This window comes from Ruditapes philippinarum, unplaced genomic scaffold (assembly GCF_026571515.1).
Source record: "Ruditapes philippinarum isolate M1 unplaced genomic scaffold, ASM2657151v2 ctg106_1_1_1_1, whole genome shotgun sequence".
NCBI classification, from domain to species: Eukaryota; Metazoa; Mollusca; class Bivalvia; order Venerida; family Veneridae; genus Ruditapes; species Ruditapes philippinarum.
In genome coordinates this window covers 79,580-102,187 of record NW_026860622.1, presented here as the reverse complement: position 1 = coordinate 102,187, position 22,608 = coordinate 79,580, and the positions used below count along the sequence as shown (strand labels likewise).

General features: G+C 36.5%; 1 protein-coding gene across 1 annotated transcript in view; it reads right to left on the bottom strand.

The window, feature by feature from the left end:
• Positions 1 to 21,900, bottom strand: part of LOC132712816 (uncharacterized) — a 107,280-nt gene extending 85,380 nt beyond the window's left edge. The window contains exons 1-6 of the mRNA XM_060695252.1: positions 21,767 to 21,900; positions 16,022 to 16,151; positions 14,045 to 14,593; positions 13,542 to 13,770; positions 8,133 to 8,727; positions 1,377 to 1,711 (exon numbers count right to left, since the gene is read on the bottom strand). Coding sequence (XP_060551235.1) covers positions 1,377 to 1,711; positions 8,133 to 8,727; positions 13,542 to 13,770; positions 14,045 to 14,593; positions 16,022 to 16,145 — 1,832 coding nt within the window. The 5' untranslated portion in view covers positions 16,146 to 16,151; positions 21,767 to 21,900. The remainder of the gene's footprint in view (positions 1 to 1,376; positions 1,712 to 8,132; positions 8,728 to 13,541; positions 13,771 to 14,044; positions 14,594 to 16,021; positions 16,152 to 21,766) is intronic.
• Between the last annotated feature and the right edge of the window lie 708 nt (positions 21,901 to 22,608).

Sequence of the window (22,608 nt, the reverse complement as noted above, 5' to 3'; positions counted from 1 at the left end):
AGCTTGTCAAGCTATTGATAGGAAACCGTTTTTACCAACAAGGTCAATGCAACTTTGATCTTTGACCGCTTGACCCTAAAATCAATAGGGGTCATCTACTGGTCAAGTCCAATGCACATACCAAGTTTGAGGGCCAACAGCCCATGGGTTGTCAAGTTATTAATTGGAAACTGTTTTTAACTACAAGGTCAATGTGACCTTGACCTTTGACCCCTTGACCCCAAAATCAATAGGGGTCATCTACTGGTCAGGAACAATCATCATACCAAGTTACCAAGTTTGAAGTTCCTAGGCCTAAGCGTTCTTTAGTTATCACTCAGAAACCATTTGGTCTATGGACCAACGGACCGACCGACAGACAAATGCAAAGAAATATACCCCCACTTCTTTGAAGGGAGGCATAAAAATATGAAATATATTTGACTGATATAGCACCATATTTCATGGGTAAGATAAATAAATAAATAGATAAATAAATAGATAGCTCTGGTAAAAGAAAACAAGAGCCACTGCCGGGCAGGTGCAAAGCTCTGGCCTTTTTCCTTTTTCTAAAAGCAAACAAAGAAACATTTGAAAAAATCTTAACGTTTCCTTTTTATAATTTTAATAGGTCTGTCTTGTCACATTAGTTTTGTCTTTCCATATATATCGGTATGTGTATCACAAAAGAAAACAAGAGCTGTCACAGAACGTGACAAATGCCCCCGAAGGATTCTAGTTATAAACCACCAATTACATGTTAAGTGTGGTGGAAAAACTTGACAAAGTTCGAACCCCAGCAGTGACCTTTAAGTGAGACAAAGAAACCTGGGTCTTGTTCACAACAAATTGTCCATCTATGGTGACTTTATATTTTAAAATAAAAATTGAAACTTTCATGTATTCTCGAGCAGACACAACAACCACCTTCTATATTTATATAACATAAGAAATGACAAAGTTTGAACCCCCACAGTGACCTTGACCTTAGTGGTAGAAACCTAAGTCTTGTTCGCAACACAATACCTCTATGGTTATTTCATATATGAACACACAAGTATCTCTGGGTTTGTACGGACAGACAGACGGACAGGCGATTTTAATATGCCTCTCTTCGGTGGCATAAAAATCTTAAGTGTTAATCTTTCATTTTTAGTTTAAAATATATTTCTTACTGTTGTGACTGAGAATGGAATATATGAACAATTTTAGTAAATCTTCAGACATTAAACATGCCAGACAAATGTAAATCCATCTGGCCTACTGCTTTCACTGAAGAATAAATGGAAAATAAATAGATTCTGCATATTGATCCTTAAAAAATCAAGCTGTATTAGCAGTTAGCTCTCAGGTGAGCTAAATATGTATGATGTTTTTGGCAACAAATTAAAACATACCCTGATTTCACATCAGCCACAGTTGTATTTGGGGCAGGTGCTCCTGCATGAGTAGTAAAATTCCCATACCAAGCCTGAGCTGGTGATCGGATAGGGCTGGTTGGTGTTGCCTGATGATTTACAGGACTCATCTCCATATATACTGGTGATTGTTCACCACTAACAGGGCTCTGTACATTTGGTGTACCTTGTGCATGTAGGCTGGATACAGAGGAAGGCTCGGACAAAACTTGTTGCTGCTGTTGTTGTTGATGCTGCTGTTGCTTTTGTCTTTCTTCCTGAAGTTGAGCTGCTGTCGCTATAACTTGCATATCTATGTCTGTTAGATCCATTTGCTAAAAAAGACATGAATAGCAAATATTAATACAATAACATATACACTGGAGCCTCTATATAGCACTCTCTGATATAAAGCTAATCTCAGTACAATGCTCATTGGCATAGGCTCCCAAAAAAATATAAGATTGCATTTGAGATAAATGCTATGCCACCGCATTAATACAACACTAAATAGTAGTATAGGAACAGATTTTTTTTGTTTCTATTCAATTGAAGATTGTCATAATGCATAGATCCCTGACCTGTCTAATTCTTATTATCAGATTAGTGGTTAAATCTATTGTTAATCCAATACAAGAGGGCCATGATGGCCCTGAAGTCGCTCACCTGTATATAGGCCCCCGGAGCGGGGCCAGTTTAAACCCCAGGGCTTTTATTTGAACAAACTTGGTAGACACCCATTAGAAGATATTTCATGCTTAACATCTAAGGTCTAGCTGGTCAAGTTTTTTTCTTTACACATATAGTTAAAAACAATGATACACCTGGGGCAGGGCCAGTTTTGACCCAAGGGCTTTTATTTGAAAAATCTTTGTAGACACTTACTAGAAAATGTTTCATGCTTAATATCTAAACTCTAGCTATTCGGGTTTTTTCAAAGAAGACTTTTAAGTTTTTGCTATACACATATAAGGAAAATCAATGTCAGCCCGGGACGGGGCCAATTTTGACCCCAGGGCTTTTATTTGAACAAACTTGGTAGACATCCATTAGAACATGTTTCATGCCATATATCTAAGCTCTAGCTCTTTGGGTTTTTTAGAAGAAGATTTTTTCAGTTTTTACTATATGCATATAGGGAAAATCAATGACCCCCTGGGGCGGGGCCAATTTTGACCCCAGGGCTTTTATTTGAACAAACTTGGTAGACACCCATGAGAAGATGTTTCATGCTAAATATCTTAGCTCTAGCTCTTTGGGTTCTTTAAAAGAAATTTTTTTAAGTTTTTACTATATGCATATAGGGAAAATCAATGACCCCCTGGGGCGGGGCCAATTTTGACCCCAGGGCTTTTATTTGAACAAACTTGGTAGACATCCATTAGAACATGTTTCATGCCAAATATCTAAGCTCTAGCTCTTTGGGTTTTTTAGTAGAAGATTTTTTAAGTTTTTACTATATGCATATAGGGAAAATCAATGACCCCCTGGGGCGGGGCCAATTTTGACCCCAGGGCTTTTATTTGAACAATCTTGGTAGACACTCAGTAGAAGATGTTTCATGCTTAATATCTTAGCTCTAGCTCTTTGGGTTCTTTAAAAGAAGATTTCTTTAAGTTTTTACTATATGCATATAGGGAAAATTAATGACCCCCTAGGGCGGGGCCAATTTTGACCCCAGGGCTTTTATTTGAACAATCTTGGTAGACACTCAGTAGAAGATGTTTCATGCCAAATATCTAAGCTCTAGCTCTTTGGGTTTTTTAGAAGAAGATGTTTAAAGTTTTTTCTTTTGGTTGCCATGGCAACCAGAGTTCTGCATGGAATGGAATTCTTTGAACAACTTTGTTAAAGCTTCACACAAGGAACATCCCTGTGAAGTTTCATTATGATCTCCTTATGGTTTCAGAGGAGATGTCGTTTGAAAAGTGTGAACGGACAACGTACGACGGACGAAGGACGACGTACGACGGACGAAGAGTGATCCTAATAGCTCACCCTGAGCATATGCTCAGGTGAGCTAAAAAGATAAGAGTAGGAATATATCAATGCACTTGAGTCTAGTGAATTTGGTGGTGAAGGTCATATTCCACACAGCCTAAATTTCATGACTACATCAAAGGACAACACAGTAAGACACTTTGTCAAAATCTAGGTCAGCTAATATCAAAGTTCACTTTACATCTTAATCTATGCAAATGGTTCAAATTTCATAGCTGTACATCAAAGGACAAGAAAGTAGGTCACATCATCAAAATCTAGGTCACCTGATATCAAAGCTCAATTTTACAACTAAAACTGTGCAAAAGGTCAAAATTTCATTGCTGCACATCAAAGGACAAGAAAGTAGGTCACAGTCCTCTTGGGCAAGGCAAAATTTTGACCCCAGGGCTATAATTTGTACAATCATGCTAGAGGTTCACTACACAATCTTTCATGCAAAATATCTTAACTCTAGCCTTTGTAAATTTAGAGAAGATGATTTTTTGAGTTTTTACTATATACATATAAGGATAACCTATGGCCCCCCCGGGCGCGGCTAATTTTGACACTCAAAGAGGCAAAATTTGAACAACTTTGGTAGAGTACCGATTTTGACCCCAGGGCTATAATTTTAACAATCTAGGTAGAGGTCTACCAGACAATGCCTTATGCAAAATATCTAAGCTCTAGGCCTTTTGGGTCTTTACAAGAAGACAAGCTTTTTTTATTCATGGCCCCTGTGACCTCGACCTTTGACCTGATGACCTCAAAATCAAAAGGGGTCATCTTATGGTCATGTCCAACCTCCATGCCAAATACAGGGGTGTCAACATGTCTAAAATTAAAATCCTGAAAATGCCGGGGGTTTGGGGGGAACAGGTCCCTATTGGGGTCAAGGGACAAAGCCCCTGTGGGGGGTCTAGGGGGGCAAAGTCCCCCAAGAAAAGTTGAAATTCAGCATTTTAAAATGCACTAGAACAATTTCCCCAGACACTTCACCAATATTTTTTAAATGTATTTGTCATAATTTTTTGCCATTTTCACTCTGACCAAGTCACATCATTTTTTTCCTCTGACAGTATAGTCTAAAACCTTTTATCGTATGTGTTGCATTTAATCAAGAGTTATAAAAGTTGAGTGTAAACAATAAAAGATAAAACAACTTTTAAAACAAGCATATAACTTTAACTAGAAATGTGTGCATAGGACACGGGTGTCCCCACCGCGCCACAGTTCTGTCAATCTTATGACTCTAGGTCAAATATTTTTTGAAAACTAAAAATCTTTTACTAAGTGAAGGGCAAGAACTTTACAAATATACTGAATAAATCCACAAGCAAACCCCAAGGTGCATAAGTACACATGCTGACCAACATTCTTGTAAACTTTCAGGCCTACAAGTGAAATACTTTTTGAGCTATGCATGAACAAGTTGAAAATTGCAAATTTATACTACTGTAAGTCAAGGGCAATAACTCTTAACAAAACTGACAAAAATCTACATGCAAAGTCCCAGGTGCATAGCTTTACAGTGATGTGAATCATTATTCCTGTAATTTAGTGATGCTGATCATTATTCCTGTAAAGTTCGTTGATTCTAACTCAAGCACTCGAGGAACAAATAACAACATAATGAAATGGTTTTTACTAAGTCAAGGGAAATAACTCTACAAATACTGGATAAATCCACAAGCGAAACCTTTTTGAATTACATGCGACACAAGTTGAAAATTGCAAACATTTTATAAGTCAAGGGCAATAACTCTAAAAATACTTAATAAATCCAGATGAAAATACCCAGTGCACAACTACACATGCTGATCAATATTCCTGTAAAGTTTCATGACTCTATGTCAAATACTTTTTGAGTTACATGCGACACAAGTTGAAAATTGCAAAATTTTACTAAGTCAAGGGCAATAACTCTAATAAAAATAACAAGATATGTTTGTAAAACATGTATGCCCCCTATTGGTAGCCAATTAGTCATGTGATCAGGTTATTATGCATGACTTTTGACCCAGCGAACAAACAATTAATATTAAAGGGTTGTATCTAGTATCTACTGGTCATGACTAGTCACAAGGTAATAATTATTGTGACACCATAGGTTGTGTGCAGCAATTTAAGTTATTACAAATCTTACCAAATGATATATGCATAAATTTAATGAATCATGTAGGCCTCATTAATGACAGCCAAGTTGTTATATTACATAAGACCTTCAAAAGTGTATACCAAAGCAGTTTTAGTTTAATATAAAAATATCAACCAAGGCAACTTGAGTTGTTGAGCTATTGGTCAGAAACCGTCATTAAATAATTAAGGTTAATATGACATTGACCCCTTGACCCAAAAATCAATAGGGGTCATCTACTGGTCATGACCAATCATCATACCAAGTTTGAAGTTCCTAGGCCTAAGCGCTCTTAAGTTATTGATCGGAAACCGTTTTTACCTACTAGGTCAATGTGACCTTGACCTTTGACCCATTGACAACAAAATCAATAGGATTCATCTGCTGGTCATGACCAATCACCATACCAAGTTTGAAGTTCTTAGGCCTAAGTGCTCTTTAGTTATTGATCGGAAACTGTTTTTACCTACAAGGTCTATGTGACCTTGACCTTTGACCCCTTGATCCCAATATCAATAGGGGTCATCTGCTGGTCATAACCAATCATCATACCAGGTTTGAAGTTCCTAGGCCTAAGCGTTCTTAAGTTATTGATCGGAAACCATTTTTACCTACAAGGTCAATGTGACCTTGACCTTTGACCCCTTGACCCAAAAATCAATAGGGGTCATCTGCTGGTCATAACCAATCACCATATCAAGTTTGAAGTTCCTAGGCCTAAGGGTTCTTTAGTTATTGATCGGAAACCGTTTATACCTACAAGATCAATGTGACCTTGACCTTTGACCCCTTGACCCCAAAATCAATAGGGGTCATCTGCTGGTCATGACCAATCATAATACCAAGTTTGAAGTTCCTAGGCCTAAGCGTTCTTTAGTTAGAGCGGAAACCGTTTTTACCTTCAAGGTCAATATGACCTTGACCCCTTGACCCCAAAATCAATAGGGGTCATCTACTGGTCATGACCAATTACCATGCCAAGTTTGAAGTTCCTAGGCCTAAGGGTTCTTTAGTTATCACTCGGAAACCATTTGGTCTACGGACCGACGGACCGACAAATGCAAAGCAATATACCCCCTCTTCTTTGAAGTGGGGGCATAATAAATAAATCCAGACGAAAATACCCAGGTGCACAACTACACATGCTGATCAACATTCCTGTAAAGTTTCATGACTCAAGGTCAAATACTTTTTGAGTTACGTGCAACACAAGTTGAAAATTGCAAAATTTTATTAAGTCAAGGGCAATAACTCTGAAAATACTAAAAATATCCAGACGAAAATACCTAGGTGCACAACTACAGATGCTGATCAACATTCCTGTAAAGTTTCATGACTCTAGGTCAAATACTTTTTGAGGTACGTAGAACGGACGGACAGACAAGGGTAAATCTAAATGCCCACCACTAAAGTGGGGGCACAATTATATATAAAAGGAGAAAATATATCTGCTCTCATTTTCAACCAAAAACTTTTCTAGATGTCCAACTTATACATGTTGACACTATAAAGATACAAACAGCTCATACTTGTTAAGATTCTCAACAGTTATCAGTACATAATGAAATTAAATCTTGACCTTACAGCATCCATTCAAGTATATAAACTTTGTGTGATGATTTTGATTCTTATGGTTTAAAGTTAAATTTACTGATGAACTGCTACTTAAATATTATATATTTTCTATCAGTGATCTCCTTCATAAGCAGCTCTTGATTTCTTAACACAGATTGAAACGGTTTCAAAAGCTCTTTTTTTTGTCATAACTGGTTTTTTACGCTATGTCTAGGTTTTCCCTCACACTCTCACTTTCTGCTCTCTGTTGTGATAGTTGTTCATTCCTCGCACTTCCTGCACTACTCATCAAAAGTATGAGCCCAGTTACAATTGGTGAGTAGAGCACATCTTTTCTGTCAAAATACTCAACAGCACTTCTGTTTTTGGCTTTGAGGCTGGATAGCATTGAGTGTCCCTATACTCATAGACCCTGATTTGCAGTCCATGATATCGCCCATCAAATTGAACACACCTTTCAACACCTTTCATTAATGTTTGCATAAAATACGTACCAATATTTTGTAGTAGATTCCTTACATTCCTAAAACAACCTCAAAGAGACAATTTGAGAATTTCATTCTTTGGTTGTAATCAGTAGACGCTTGCAAGCAATGCGCCTGGTGATTTTGATCACGATGCTAAAACCTATACATCCCGTACCGGTCGCACTAATACCGTTTTTCGTCGATTTCTTTTTCATGACACTCACGTTAACTACAGTATTGTATCCGTCAATCACCAAGGACTTTTTAAAACAACTGAACCCTTACCCCCCCCACCCCCATCGAATTTTTTCATCGAATTTGCACTTATCTCAGAAATGACTTTTTGGCTGGAAAATCCGGAATTCCGGCTTAATCCTGACTTTTGACACCCCTGCAAATATGAAGACTGTGGGTCAAAGGAATTCTAAGTTATTGGGCGGACAAGCTTTTTTAGTCAAGGCCCCATGTGACCTTTGGCTTGGTCACCTCAAAATCAATAGGGATCATCTACTAATCATGACCAATCTAAATAACAAATATGAAAGCTTTGTTTGCAGGGGGTATAAGTTATAATGATATATACATTTATCTCACCTTGGACACCTCAACCTTCTGCGAATCTATCTTTATCACATCATGTTTAGCCTGCTGCTCTTGTAGAAACTGGATTTGTCTATCATGCTCCTGTTGTTTTAACAAAGCCTCATACTGAGCCAGTGCCATCTGTTGTGTACTAGCCAGAGAGTTCTGTCCAGCTACTTCTGGTAAATTTACTGCCATTGTTACAAGAACAGGAACATTAGTGTTCAAATTTGGCATTAACATAAGTTGTTGAGCTAACACTTTATTGTCTGAAGCTACAGGAGATGACGTCACTGGGTTATTCTTGGTACTAGATTGACTAACAGAGTTTCCTGGTGATGTTTTACCTGCATTCAAACTACTTGTAAGACTTGTCGTACCTCCTTTTGGTGTGGCTTGAATTGGTAAAGCATTAGATGCATCAGCTAATACCTCTGCAGCTGCACTGGCTGCAGCAACCATCTCTTTGGATATCTGCTCACTTGTGTGTTGATGGTGATTTTCTAGATGACGCTTGAGAGAGCGAGCATCACAGTAACTTTTCTCACATCCAATAACCATGCACTGGTATGGCTTCTTGTCTCTATGTGTCATTAAATGACCATTTCTGAAAAAATATAATACTTGAAAGTTCATCATACAAGCAGAGCTCATCCAGAAGGGTGATTCAGGCCAAAACTTTGCCGTAAATATTCAAATTTTGTTCTCCTGATATACCGGAGAGCTGAATTTCGATATATCAAAGATAAGTCAAATACCTCGGAAAAAATTGAGTCCTAATTACTTTACTTGTCAATGTCACGAAGAAAGTTGGTATCTGCACATATGCATCAACAAATTATCATTAGCCAATCAGAGAGCCGCCATATACTACACTTATACATGTATGCAAAAGGATTAGCTGGCCTACAATATGATGTCATCAGTCTGAGGTGGGCATAATTGTTTGACAATTAATCGATTGTACAGGGTGGTATTCATGCAATGTCCCTCCCTGTCTGACTCTGATTGACTAAACATGTGCTTTACCTAATTGATGTAAACAATGCACTACAATGTTGGTGTTTAACACAAGTAAATTTTTACGAGTTGCGATAATGTTTCACGGCTATAAACACGCAAGTCAATAAACTATCTCCTGAATTAAGAACATTTGGGTTTTAGGTATAATGGTTAAAGTTTGTTTACACTTTATATGGATTTTTTATATGGATAGGGAAAACCCCACATTTGACAAGTTCCGGGTAACATCTATTAAGAATGTTTTGGTTTTCCCCAGCTAACCCGGGGGTACAAATAAGAGCAACAGGTTGACGGATAGTGCACCGTGAATCTATAACGGTAAAGGTTTGATTGTACGGGACGTTAGCTGGGAAAAACCCACATTCGCTGAGTTCCAGATTACAACTATTAAACAACAGGGCAATTTTGACCCAAGGGCAATAATTTGCACAATTTTTGTACAGGTCCACTACACAATGTTTCATATCAAAAATCTAAGCCTCTATAGTACAAATATAAGTAGAAATGTGCCCATAGGACACGGGTGCCCCCACACGCCACTGTTTTGTCAATCTTATGACTCTAGGTCAAATATTTTTTGGACTACATGTGCCACAAGTTGAAAACTAAAAATCTTTTACTTAGTAAAGGGCAAGATCTTTACAAATACTGATAAATCCACAAGCAAACCCCAAGGTGCATAAGTACATGTGCTGACCAACATTCTTGTAAACTTTCAGGCCTACAGGTCAATTACTTTTTGAGCTATGCATGAACAAGTTGAAAATTGCAAATTTTTTACTAGTTCAAAGACATTAACTCTAACAAAACTGAAAAAATCCACATGTAAAACCCCAGGTGCACAGCTTCACAGTCATATAACTTGACAAGAGTCATGACGTTTTGTTATTGTGAAAAATATAAGTTTGCATGTCATTGCTTTGTGATGAAGTTGAAAAATATTCAACTTACCAATAAAATTTATCAAATATATATAAATGCAAATATGAGACATTGGTAAAAAAAATTACAAAGGCTGTATAAGAAAAGTCTGGACATGAATGTGAATCACAACCTCTAAGTGTGACCTTGACCTTTTAGGTAGTGACATGACTGTGTCTTAGATGCAACACATCATCTTGTCGCAAGTAAAAAATATATTTTAAATCTTACAATGCATGACAAAGTTACAGTGCTGACACTGTACCTTCAAACACTTCTTGTGAGAAAAACTATAAATGTGACCTTGACCTTGGAGGTCTTGGATGCGACACATCCCCTTGATGTGGTAGACATTTATACCAAATTATTTTAAGATCCTTCAGTGCATGACAAAATTACAGTCTGGACACATATCCTTGTGAATCCTCTACTTAAGTTATGTAATTGATGAACCTTGGATAAACAAGGCAGTCTGAAAGACAGCTATAACCCCCTTCCCCAGTGAACCTTTTATAGCCATGACCTTGATGTTATGCCATGCATATCATAAACACATAGTCTCATGATGGTGCTTATTTGTGCCATGTTATTTGAAATCTTCCGTAAAGTAAAACAAGAGGGCCATGATGGACCTGGATCGCTCCCCTGACCCATCAACCGCATCCAAGCAATATCTTAGACAAGCATTCTGGCCAAGTTTGAAGACAATTGTGTAAAAAATGTGACCCATAGTGTTTAAAAAGGTGTTTCCATATTTGGGCAATGTGACCTAGTTTTTGACCGGAGACAACCCATGTTCAAACTTGACCTAGAAATCATCAAAACAACCTTCCTGACCAATTTCCAGAATATTTGGATCAAAACTCTGCAACTAGAGTGTTAACAAACTTTTTCTATTTTTAGCTCCTGTGACCTAGAATTTGACCGGAGATGACCCAGCTTCAAACTTGACCTAGAAATCATCAAAGCAACCTTCCTGACAAATTTCAAGAATATTTGGATCAAAACTGCAGCCACTAGAGTGTTAACAAGATTTTTCTTTTTCTAGCTCCTGTGACCTAGTTTTTGACCAGACATGACCCATCTTCGAAGTTGACATAGAAATCATCAAAACAACCTTCCTGACAAATTTCCAGAATATTTGCATTCAAAACTGCAGCCACTGGAGTGTTAACAAACTTTTTCTATTTTTAGCTCCTGTGACCAAGTTTTTGACCGGAGATGACCAATCTTCGAACATGACCTAGAAATCATCAAAACAACCTTCCTGACAAATTTCCAGAATATTTGGATCAAAACTGCAGCCACTAGAGTGTTAACAAGCTTTTTCTTTTTCTAGCTCCTGTGACCTAGTTTTTGACCAGACATGACCCATCTTCGAAGTTGACGTAGAAATCATCAAACAACCTTCCTGACAAATTTCCAGAATATTTGAATCAAAACTGCAGCCACTGGAGTGTTAACAAACTTTTTCTATTTTTAGCTCCTGTGACCTAGTTTTTGAGTGGACATGACCCATCTTCGAACTTGACCTAGAAATAATCAAAACAACCTTCCTGACAAATTTCCAGAACATTTGGATCAAAACTACAGCCACTAGAGTGTTAACAAGATTTTTCTGTTTTTAGTGACCTAGTTTTTGACCAGAGATGACCCATCTTTGAACTTGACCTAGAAATCATCAAAGCAACCTTCCTGACAAATTTCCAGAATATTTGGATCAAAACTGCAGCCAAGCTTTTTCTATTTCTAGCTCCTGTGACCTAGTTTTTGACCCATCTTCGAACTCGATCTGTATTTCATTGAGACAAACATTCTGACAAAGTTTGATGATTATACACTCAAAACTGTGACTGCTAGACTGTTAACAACCTAATTGTTTGACGATGAACGACGCACGACGATGGACGCAAGACATAGCCCCATCACTATACCTCACCTTGACCACTTCGTGGTCAGATGAGCTAAAAAGTAATGAATAACATATAACCTTGACCTTGGGGGTAGCAACCTAGATGTTGAACTCTGCAGATTATGTCATGGTGACGATCATTTATGCCAAGTAATTTTAAACCTTTGAATTGTCAATAAGTTAAAGAGCAGATATGAAAAATACATGTTTTTTTACATTGGACCTTTGAGTGTGAAATAGCTCACCTGTTTATAGGCCCCTGGGCAATGGCCAATTTTAACTCAGGGGCTTTTATTTGAACAAATTTGGTAGACACCAATTAGAAGATGTTTCATGATAAATATCTAAGCTCTAACTTTTTGGGGGTTTTATAAGAAGATTTTTTAAGTATTGACTATATACATATAGGGAAAAACAATGACTCCTCTCGGAGGGGCCAATTTTTACCCCAGGGCTTTTATTTGAACAAACTTGGTAGACACTGACTAGATGATGTATCATGCCAAATATTTAAGCTCTAGCTCTTTCTATTTTTAAAAGAAGATATTTTAAGTTTTTTCTTTCTTGAAAAAAGCACAACGCTTGGAATTTAATTCTTTGAACAATTTTTAAAGTTGACTACCAAAGAAACATTCCTGTGAAGTATGGATGAAATTGGCTGAGCGGTTTATAAGGAGATGTCATTTAAAGTAAAAGTTAGACTTTATTATGAAATGAAGAGCTTTTAACTTTTGATCTTTAAGTGTGACCTTGACCTTGGGGGTAGCAACCCAATTATAACGCTCTGCACATCGTCTCATTATGGTGATAACTTGTGCCAAATTATTTTAAAAAAATTTCAGTAGTTTAAGTTTGATAGTTATGGAGCGGACACGAAATGTGGACTTTTATTATAAAATGAAGAGCTTTTAACATTTGACCTTTAAGTGTGACCTTGACCTTGCAGGTAGCAACCCAATTATTGCGCTCTGCACATCATCTCATTATGGTGATTACTTGTGCCAATTTATTTCAAAAATTTTTTAGTGCTTTAAAAGTTATGGAGCGGACACGAAAGTGTTACGGAGGGACGGACGTTCCTACTGAGTTGACATTATGGGTTTTTTTTCTTTGATCTCCTTTGATCGCTAAAACCCCATAAGCAAAGTATTTGCACCCCATAGGCAACCTTTTCCCCACATTTTTCCCTAACTTGAAAATTGTAAATTTTCACTAATTCATAACTTCACATGCTGAGCAACATTCCTGTCAGGTTTCATGACTCTAGGTCAAATACTTTTGAGTTACCTGCGACACAAGTTGAAAATTGCAAATTTTTACTAAGTCAAGGGCAATTACCCTATAATTACTGTATAAATTCACACGCATATTATCAGGTGCACAACTACAGAATGCTGACTAACATTCCTGTAAAGTTTCATGACTCTAGATCACAAACTTTTTGAACTACGCATGAAACAACACGAGAACGGATGGACGTCCGGACAGACAAGGGTAAATCTAAATGCCCTTCCCCCCTTAAAGTGGGGGCCCAACTCGTAAAATAAAACCCAAACAAAACTTACAAATGATCTTGTCTCTTGAATTTTTTCTCACAGATTGTACACAGATATTTCCTTTCATCACTATGAGTCAGTTTGTGCTTGGCCAAGGCACTAGTATTATTGAAAACTTTGTGACACTGGTTACATTCTAGCGGTCCAGTGACTTTACCTGGTGACATCTGACTTTTACCATTCTTATTACGATATTTCGAGCTAACTTTTTTCTTGTCTTCATCTCGAAGACTTGTTTCTGTAAAATACAAATTGTATCACTTCTTGATAATCATACTCTACTTTTCTGAAAAATAAAATCTAATAGTATTAATTTGTAGTTTTAATATCTTAAATTTCATAAATTTAAATTACAAATGTTGTTTATGAATATTTATACCACCACATTTCAAAGAATGACCAGACACATGAAACAGATTCATAATTTGGTCTTTGGTATCCATGTGCTACCACAACCCTTGATAATTAAGAATTCTTTAACATTTCTATGCCGTATATATATAGTTACTCACCTGCCATATTTGAATCTCCAGAATCTGAGACACCACCAACAGATTGGAGGTTACCAGGGTCCATTAGTAAGTTGTGTGGTGAAAGAGCATCCATATTTAAAGAGTCTCCTTCACTATCAAACAATTGAAAAGTATCATTGGATGGGTTTTCATTTAGTCGGCCAGAATTGCTTATCCCAGCTAAAATACCGTCATCTAAATTTCCAAGATTGCTTCCAACATCAAAACTTGTTTCGATCATTTCACTGTCATTGTAATTGATAGCACTCAACATAGCATCACCTGCAGCACCAGTTGTACGATAAAGAATATGAGAGCTCTGCGATATTGAAGCTGGGCTAGGCTGTCCTGGTTCACTCAGACTGGTTGTAGTTATAATGGAAAGAGGACCTGGGGACATACGTTTGTCTTGTTCTGTTGAGTTAAGTATCTTATGGAGCTGAGCTTGACTTAGCATTGGACCACCAGGTTGGCCTTCAATCCTGATATGCTGGGAAAGAAGTGGCAACTGAATATTTGTATTCTCTGCTATTTTGAGCACTGGATACCCTGAAAAATTAGAATGATGACAACTGTGGCAATAAATTTACAGTTACAGCAGAAGCAATTAAGCACTGCCTTATCCGCAGCCTAATAGGAGAAAAGTTACAAACAAGATTGCATTTGTGAAAAATGCTATGCCACCGCATTAATACAACACTAAATAGTAATGTAGGAACAAAAACTTTTTTGTTTCTATACAATTGAAGATTGCCATAATGCATAGATCCCTGACCTATCTAATTCTTATTATCAGATTAGTGGTTAAATCTATTGTAATTAAAATAAAAGATCAGAGTAGGATTCTATCAATGCAGTTGAGTCTAGTGAATTTGTAGGTGAAGGTCATATTTCACATGGCCTAAATTTCATGACTGTACATCAAAGGACAACAGAGTAAGACACTTTGTCAAAATCTAGGTCAGCTGATATCAAAGTTCACTTTACATCCGTTTACATATTGTGGGTCAAATGGAACTTAAGTTATGCTCCGGAAACTGTTTTCAGTATTAAGGTAATAGTGATCTTGACCTTTGACCTTGTGACCCCAAAATCAATAGGGGTCTCCAACCCAGTATGGACAATCATTCTATGAAGTTTGAATATTGTGGGTCAAATGGAACTTAAGTTATGCTCCGGAAACTGTTTTCAATTTTAAGGTAATAGTGAACTTGACCTTCGACCTTGTGACCCCAAAATCAATAGGGGTCTCCAACCCAGTATGGACAATCATTCTATGAAGTTTGAATATTGTGGGTCAAATGGAACTTAAGTTATGCTCCGGAAACTGTTTTCAATTTTAAGGTAATAGTGAACTTGACCTTTGACATTTTGACCCCAAAATCAATAGGTGTCTTCTACCCAATATGGACAATAATCCTATGAAGTTTTAATATTGTGGGTCAAATGGAACTTAAGTTATGCTTCGAAAACTGTTTTCAGTTTTAAGGTTATAGTGACCTTGACCTTTTGACCCCAAAATCAATAGGGGTCTTCTACCCAATATGGACAATCATCCTATGAAGTTTGAACATTGTTGGCCAAATGGAACTTAAATTATGCTCCGGAAACCGAATTGCTAACGGACGGACGGACGTTCCAACATTTTGGGTTTAGGTGCTATTTTCTTTGTTATTTTCTTTGTTTTCTTAAGAGCTACTAGCCCATAAACCCTTTGATCACGGAATGAACCTATTGTTCTCTTTTGTTCTCTACAGTTATATAGCCCCTAAACCCAAAATGTTTGCTCGGACAGACAGACGAACGCCAGGGGGTATAACATAATATGCCGTTTTGGGCATATAAAAAGTCCCTTAATGTGACATAAAGATCAACCCTGACCCAACTAAAACTAAAATCACTGTCAGACTCTCATGCTAAACTACATAACTATAACATAAGCTCTATTTTTTCCATCGAGAAAGGACAGTTTCTTACCAGAAAATGTAGGTGGGTCCTCATTTGATTGTGAGGCTGCAGTCTGAGCCAAAATCTCCAGGTTTCCTGGCATTGCCATCTCTGGGGTGGTCACCAGATCTGGGTGACCAGCTGGGTCCATCATTTACATCTGTAAAGTAATAATAAACATGGTAAGTTATTGAATTGATATTCCTTTCCTTAGGATACAAAGGTAGAAACATTTCTTTTTAGTATTATGTAGAACTCAGATTGTGAAAGAAAATTAATTACTGCAAAATCATTATTATTTGTGGAGCACAATTTTTCATGGTTTTTGTGGGTAGGTCAATTCAGGATTTTAAGATCCCGTATTTAATCATTCCTGTCAAGTTTTGATGAAAATGCACCATTAGTTTCCAAGAAGTAGTATGGGCAACACTGCAACATTTTTTTATCAAAGGGCCAAACGTTACTAAGCCAAACATCATTGAAGTGGAAAACCTGTGTAATATGCATAAGTACTTGAGCTATCAATCAAGTTACAGTGATATTGCATGAATAGTGTAAGAGGAGTGGTGCGGACGAATTTTTAAAATAACTAGAGCTATCACTAAAAGTGATTTATACCCCCACTAGCATCCTTTGACTTCCTGAAAAATAGGTGGTCCGAAGCAAAATTTAAACTTAACTTAAGAGGTAACAACTGTTTACAAATAATTATTAATAACTCATTCTTATCTAATGTTATTGTCATGATACCATATTTTTTCTATCTTTTAGTGACAGTGAGTCAGTGACCCCTGTCCCTAGGAGGTCCATACAACAATCCCAACCAGGGTTTCCAAAAAAGGCTGCTAAATACCAAGCTTGATAACAACTAGACCTATCACTGAAGGTGATTAATACCCCCACCAGCAACTTTGACTTTTGAAAAATAAGTTGTCTGAAGAAAAATTTGAAATAAACCTACAGTAAATAAAGTACCATCAGCACTGTGTACAAAGAATTATTTCAATTTATTGCAATCCAAACTAGGATCTTGATATAAGCTTGCTGTACACCAAGTTTGATCCTAACTCTAGCAATTGTCTGGAAACCATTTTTCTATTTTTAGTAACTGTGACCTTGAACCAAGGGAGTCAAAATGCAATACCAAGCGCGCTCTTCATGTAAGCTTGCTAAACACCAAGTTTGATTACAATATCTCATTCCTTACTTTAGTTATTGTCCGGAAACCATTTTTCTATTTTTAGTAATGGTGACCTTGACCTTGGCCCTTGGGGATCCAGATGCAATACCAACAGGGGTCTTCATGTAAGCTTGTTATATACCAAGTTTGATTACAATATCTCATTCCTAACTTTAGTTATTGTCCGGAAACCATCTTTCTATTTTTAGTAACGGTGACCTTGACCCCAGGGGGTCCAGATGCAATACCAACCAGTGTCTTCATATAAGCTTGCTATATACCAAGTTTGATTACAATATCTCATTCCTAACTTTAGTTATTGTCCGGAAGCCATTTTTCTATTTTTAGTAACAGTGACCTTGGCCCCAGGGGGTCCAGATGCAATACCAACCGGGGTCTTCAAATAAGCTTGCTAAACACCAAGTTTGATTACAATGTCTCATTCCTAACTTTAGTTATTGTCCGGAAACCATTTTTCTATTTTTAGTAACGGTGACCTTGGCCCCAGGGGGTCCAGATGCAATACCAACCAGGGTCTTTATATAAGCTTGCTGTACACCAAGTTTGATTACAATATCTCATTCCTAACTTTAGTTATTGTCCGGAAATCATTTTTCTATTTTTAGTAACGGTGACCTTGACCTTGACCCCAGGGGGCCCAAATGCAATACCAACCCAGGTTTTCATAAAAGCTTGTTATACGCCAAGTTTGATAACAATATCTCATTCCTAACTCTAGTTATTATCCGGAAACCATTTTTCTATTTTTAGTAACGGTGACCTTGAACCCAGGGGGTCCAAATGCAATACCAACCGGAGTTTCCACATAAGGTTGCTATATACCAAGTTTGATTACAATACCTCATTCCAAACTCTAGTTATCGTCCGGAAACCATGATGTGGACCGACTGACGGACTGACCGACCGACAAGCTGACTCCTATATACCCCCCCTAAACTTCGTTTGTGGGGGTATAATTACAATTTGTATTCTTCTGTATGCATTCAAAATGTGTTTGTTTCTCATTCAACATAGGATCATCCTTAAAAAATTAGCTACCTGTTTGCCACTTCTTACTGGCCATTTTTAGTTGGGTTGGTAGGTACAGTAGGTTGGTAGGTAAATTTTATCAACAACTGCAGCCTTGAATTAAAAGATTTTGGTCTCTTATTGAATTAACAGCAGAGTTTAATATACATTATATTTGTTGTTATTTTTTGCTGTCAAGCAGTTTGTTTTATTTTAACCATCTGATCTTTGCTCAAGATAAATTAGGTGAAAAGGATTGTCATTAAAATGAATAAAATATTTTATAAGTACTTTTCCATAACATATAAAGTTATTAACCAATGACATAAATTGAAAATATGTAATGTCCACTTTTTTATTTGCACTGAATGGCTCCCAAGTGGCCTTACAGAATGTATTCATGTTTTGTGAATAAAAACATAATTTTTAATTCATATCAGTTTTACATTTGTACACATTTTGGCCTGTCCTTGTATTTTCGATATTACAGAAAAAGCTGAACAGTTTAAGTAAGATTTATTTAGATTAAATTTAAACAATTGTAACACCTTGAATGCTAGCATATTTTTCCAAATTGGCAAATTTCACGATAATTTTTTTCCCAAATTGGAAAATTTTACGACACAAATTTCCCAAATTTGTCATGTGGCATTTTCCCAATATAGAGGAAAAAGGTCTGTCGCAGCATGCAGAAGTCTGCCAGTGCAACTTTAAACAGTAACACCAGAGCAACAGATAATGTGCGTATTTGCCTATTTATGAAATTTATTTTACAAAATATGCAATTATTTTTTATATGCATATCAAAATCCATTAAAAAAAGATACGCAATTGCCTTAAATATCCACGCGTATTGTCATTTTCGTCATGCAAAATTAACCTGTCATCCACTCGTAGTTTTGGACAATAGTTGTATGCATGCTTTCCAAATATTCCCAAATGCAATTAGGGCTTACTAATAGACGGTCTGTGGTCTTTGAAGGTCCCCGGTATCGAAAGACTGCTGAAGTCAAATCAATTAAGTATGAGACTGTCAATTTATATAATACTCTACTCATGTTGACAGTCTTTACAGACCAGCAGAGATCATTGTTTTTTGATAAGTAGGTCCCATGCGAATAACCTATATCAATAGACACTCTGAAAGCTATATGGCATCGTACATACAAGAAGATTTGCAACATAACAGTTCTAAATAGTTAAAAATCCGCCAGAAAACGAAGTTGTTTAAATTCTGGACAATGTTTTATGTGCCACATTCCGGAATGTAGACAAATAACTGGCACATTCCGGCAATTGCGTAAATAATAATAAAATAACATAATTCATATCTTCATAATTGAATTCCAAATTGATCTTAAAATCATAGGGTAACAGGTTTTAGAATACCCAATTAAATGGAGACAATACCCAATTCCACATGAAATGATGGAGTAATACCCAATTTACTTTCAAAGCTTATCTGTTGTTCAGAACATATTATTCTTTGTCTGCAGATAAAGTTTGAAGTTACCAAACTTGATTTTAAACACAAAAAGGTTTGGACTATTTTTGTTAATAAAGGAAGATACTAAAAAAAATTAATGAACTTTTTCATCTAAATTTTGGACTGACGGATTTTTGATGGATTGGATGAAAGCAGCAAACAAACAATCTTTTAATTTAGACGCATGAAGAATGCAAGCTAATGCTTTAATAACAACAAAAGCATGTAAAATCTAAACTTTTGAAATTTATTTTTGCCATTTAAAACTCGATTGTCTTGCTTTCCTAATTGACCGATAATTTACAAATATTTCAAACACATCAAAACTTGATGTCGCTACCTCCAAGCTACTGCATGTTCCATGTGCATGTTGACAAGACAATTGCCTTAAACTGGTTAAATGCAGGCTTCGCGAAAGTTGCCGGACCGTCGGACATGTCCGGCAAAAATCAGGCCGGTCCGATATTTTTTTTCGGAGTTCCGGACCTTATGTCCGGTACGAATACCGGGATATATCCAAGACCGATCAAGACCGAGTTTTCTCCCTTTGAATAAAAAAATGTAAAACGAGTTTTGATTCGCCGTTTCATTATAAGTGTCCAATCAAATTCTAGATACATACGACTGTCAATAACCAAAATGTCGGTGTTACTACATTATTACGCTGGTGCTACGCCCAGCAAAAATCGTAAACTATCCAATGAAGATAAAAAAGCGAAACAAAAGGAGTACGAGTCCAGGCGCCCGCCGAGAAAATTTGTGGGTAAATGGAAAAATGGCCGCTTTGATCATGAATGTTTTGATTTCCAGACAGAGTCCATCAATCTAGATAAACTAATGTTTTATTTAAGGGAATAAAATTGTGTTGCAAATCTTTAAAAGTTGTTATGTCTTTAAAAAAAACCACAAAGGTATTACCATATACATATATTTGGAAAAAAAATTCGGTCAGACAAAAGTTCTTTCGGTCAGACAAGAATTGAAAGTTTGTCTGACCGAATGTCAGGCAAATTTTTCAGCAGTTTCGCGAAGCCTGTAAATGCAGATCATTTGCCGCTTATTGATTGACAAACAGTAAGACTTTTGTGCTCTTGCTGAAATTCTTGTATGTCAAATTTGTTACAGGTGCATTCTAGAAATTACTTGTCTCCATAATTAATCATGCAATCTAATGTTGTATTTGCAGGCTTATCAATGCTACTAATAATTTTAATGCAACTATGTAGCAGGTTGCAGGACTTTCCTAATCTCTCAATATAAGCTTGCTATATATCTCAATTGATTAAAACATGTCATTCCTACCTTTGTAGCAACAGATAAGTGTTATTGACATTTTCTAACAAGACTACATTGCACATGTATGTGAACATTTATATTTGATATTGATCACTGCGAATCTCTGATTTTCCACCGGGGATGTTTTACCCATCCTCCGTGATTTGCCACTGTGACTGACCATATAGTATGTCCCCTTCAAAGTGGAAAGTGCAAAAATCGCTCAAGCTGTATTAATCCGAAATTGGATTCTATATGAATTTATGTTCTCTGATGGGTGTATTCAATTTAGATGTCATATAAAACATGAAATGGCCGTATTTATCAAAAGTAAAAATATTGTGTGGTAGTGTTGATTGATTTGTGCAACCGAAAGTGTACAGTTGTAAATCCTTTCAAAGAGCTCGCTTTGAGGCTTTGCCTTATTCATCTTCACAATTAGTTAATGGTATATTCACAGGCCTTACAAAGGTTTGAAATTATGATAAGTAATAAAATATGTCATGTATATATATTCTATGGCATTGTATTTTATTTGACAGCAAACATGTCCACCAGAAACACGGAATTAAAGCACACAAATTGATGACATCGAAGTCATTTTTAGTAAAAAAATAAACAGCTCATGAATGTTACGTGAGAACAGGCCGAGTGTCAGATTAGGTACTTATACTAATACTAATCATTTCATTTATAAACCTGCGGGTGGGGAACGCATTAAAAAAAAATTTTGTACATTTTCTTTTTAAAATAAAGAGCAAAAGCAAAACCATTACAATGAGCATACTCTGAAAAATAATTTTACCACTTTCAATTTATGTCGATTTGATTGGCATATATCAGAGAAAGCATTGTTTAAAAATAATAAAATTTTGTATAGCACTTGCTGTTTGCTATTTACAGACCTTATCACTCAACATGGAGAACGTACTATTTTTAACTATGTTATTCTCTTTAAATTGTACCTCATGTATCGTTATTTGTTTTTTTAATGGAACGATTCGTAAATTGTGTTATAGATGTGAATATTAGAATGGTAAATTGATTATAAAATTTACTATTATCTTAATACACATTTCTCTGAAAAGAATTGTTACAAAAAGTAGTTCTCTTGCCTCCGTGACGTCATCATACGTTAACTTCCGGCGAGCACGACCTTGATATAAACATGGCATTTAGTAGAGTTCTTTCTCGCGTTTCGCCACAAATGACAAACGCTATAATGCGTAGGTCATTTAATTACGGACCACCACTTGTCAGGATATCTTTAAAAGTATGACTATTTTATATGCTGATTTAACATTTCAAGCCTATTTCTGTGTTATCATTAAACGCAGTAGATTCGTTCTCTGGAAACATCGTAACCATAATAGGGTTTCTTAAGTGGCTAGCCGTACGGGCCCGTACGGCTAGCCAAAAGTTCTGGTCGTACGTGAGTCACGGCGTACGACTAGCCAGGACGCACTGTATTGTCTAGACGGTACTTTTCAAAATTATATGGAAGTCGAAATGCATATGTTATTTTGTGTCTTTAAACAAGGATTTTAAACATATCTCAGCATTTGTCCTCGGGTGTTGACTTTAATAAAGATGCTCCGCCATTTTGTAAAAAAAAAAAAAATGAATACGAACAAGCGTTGTATAATC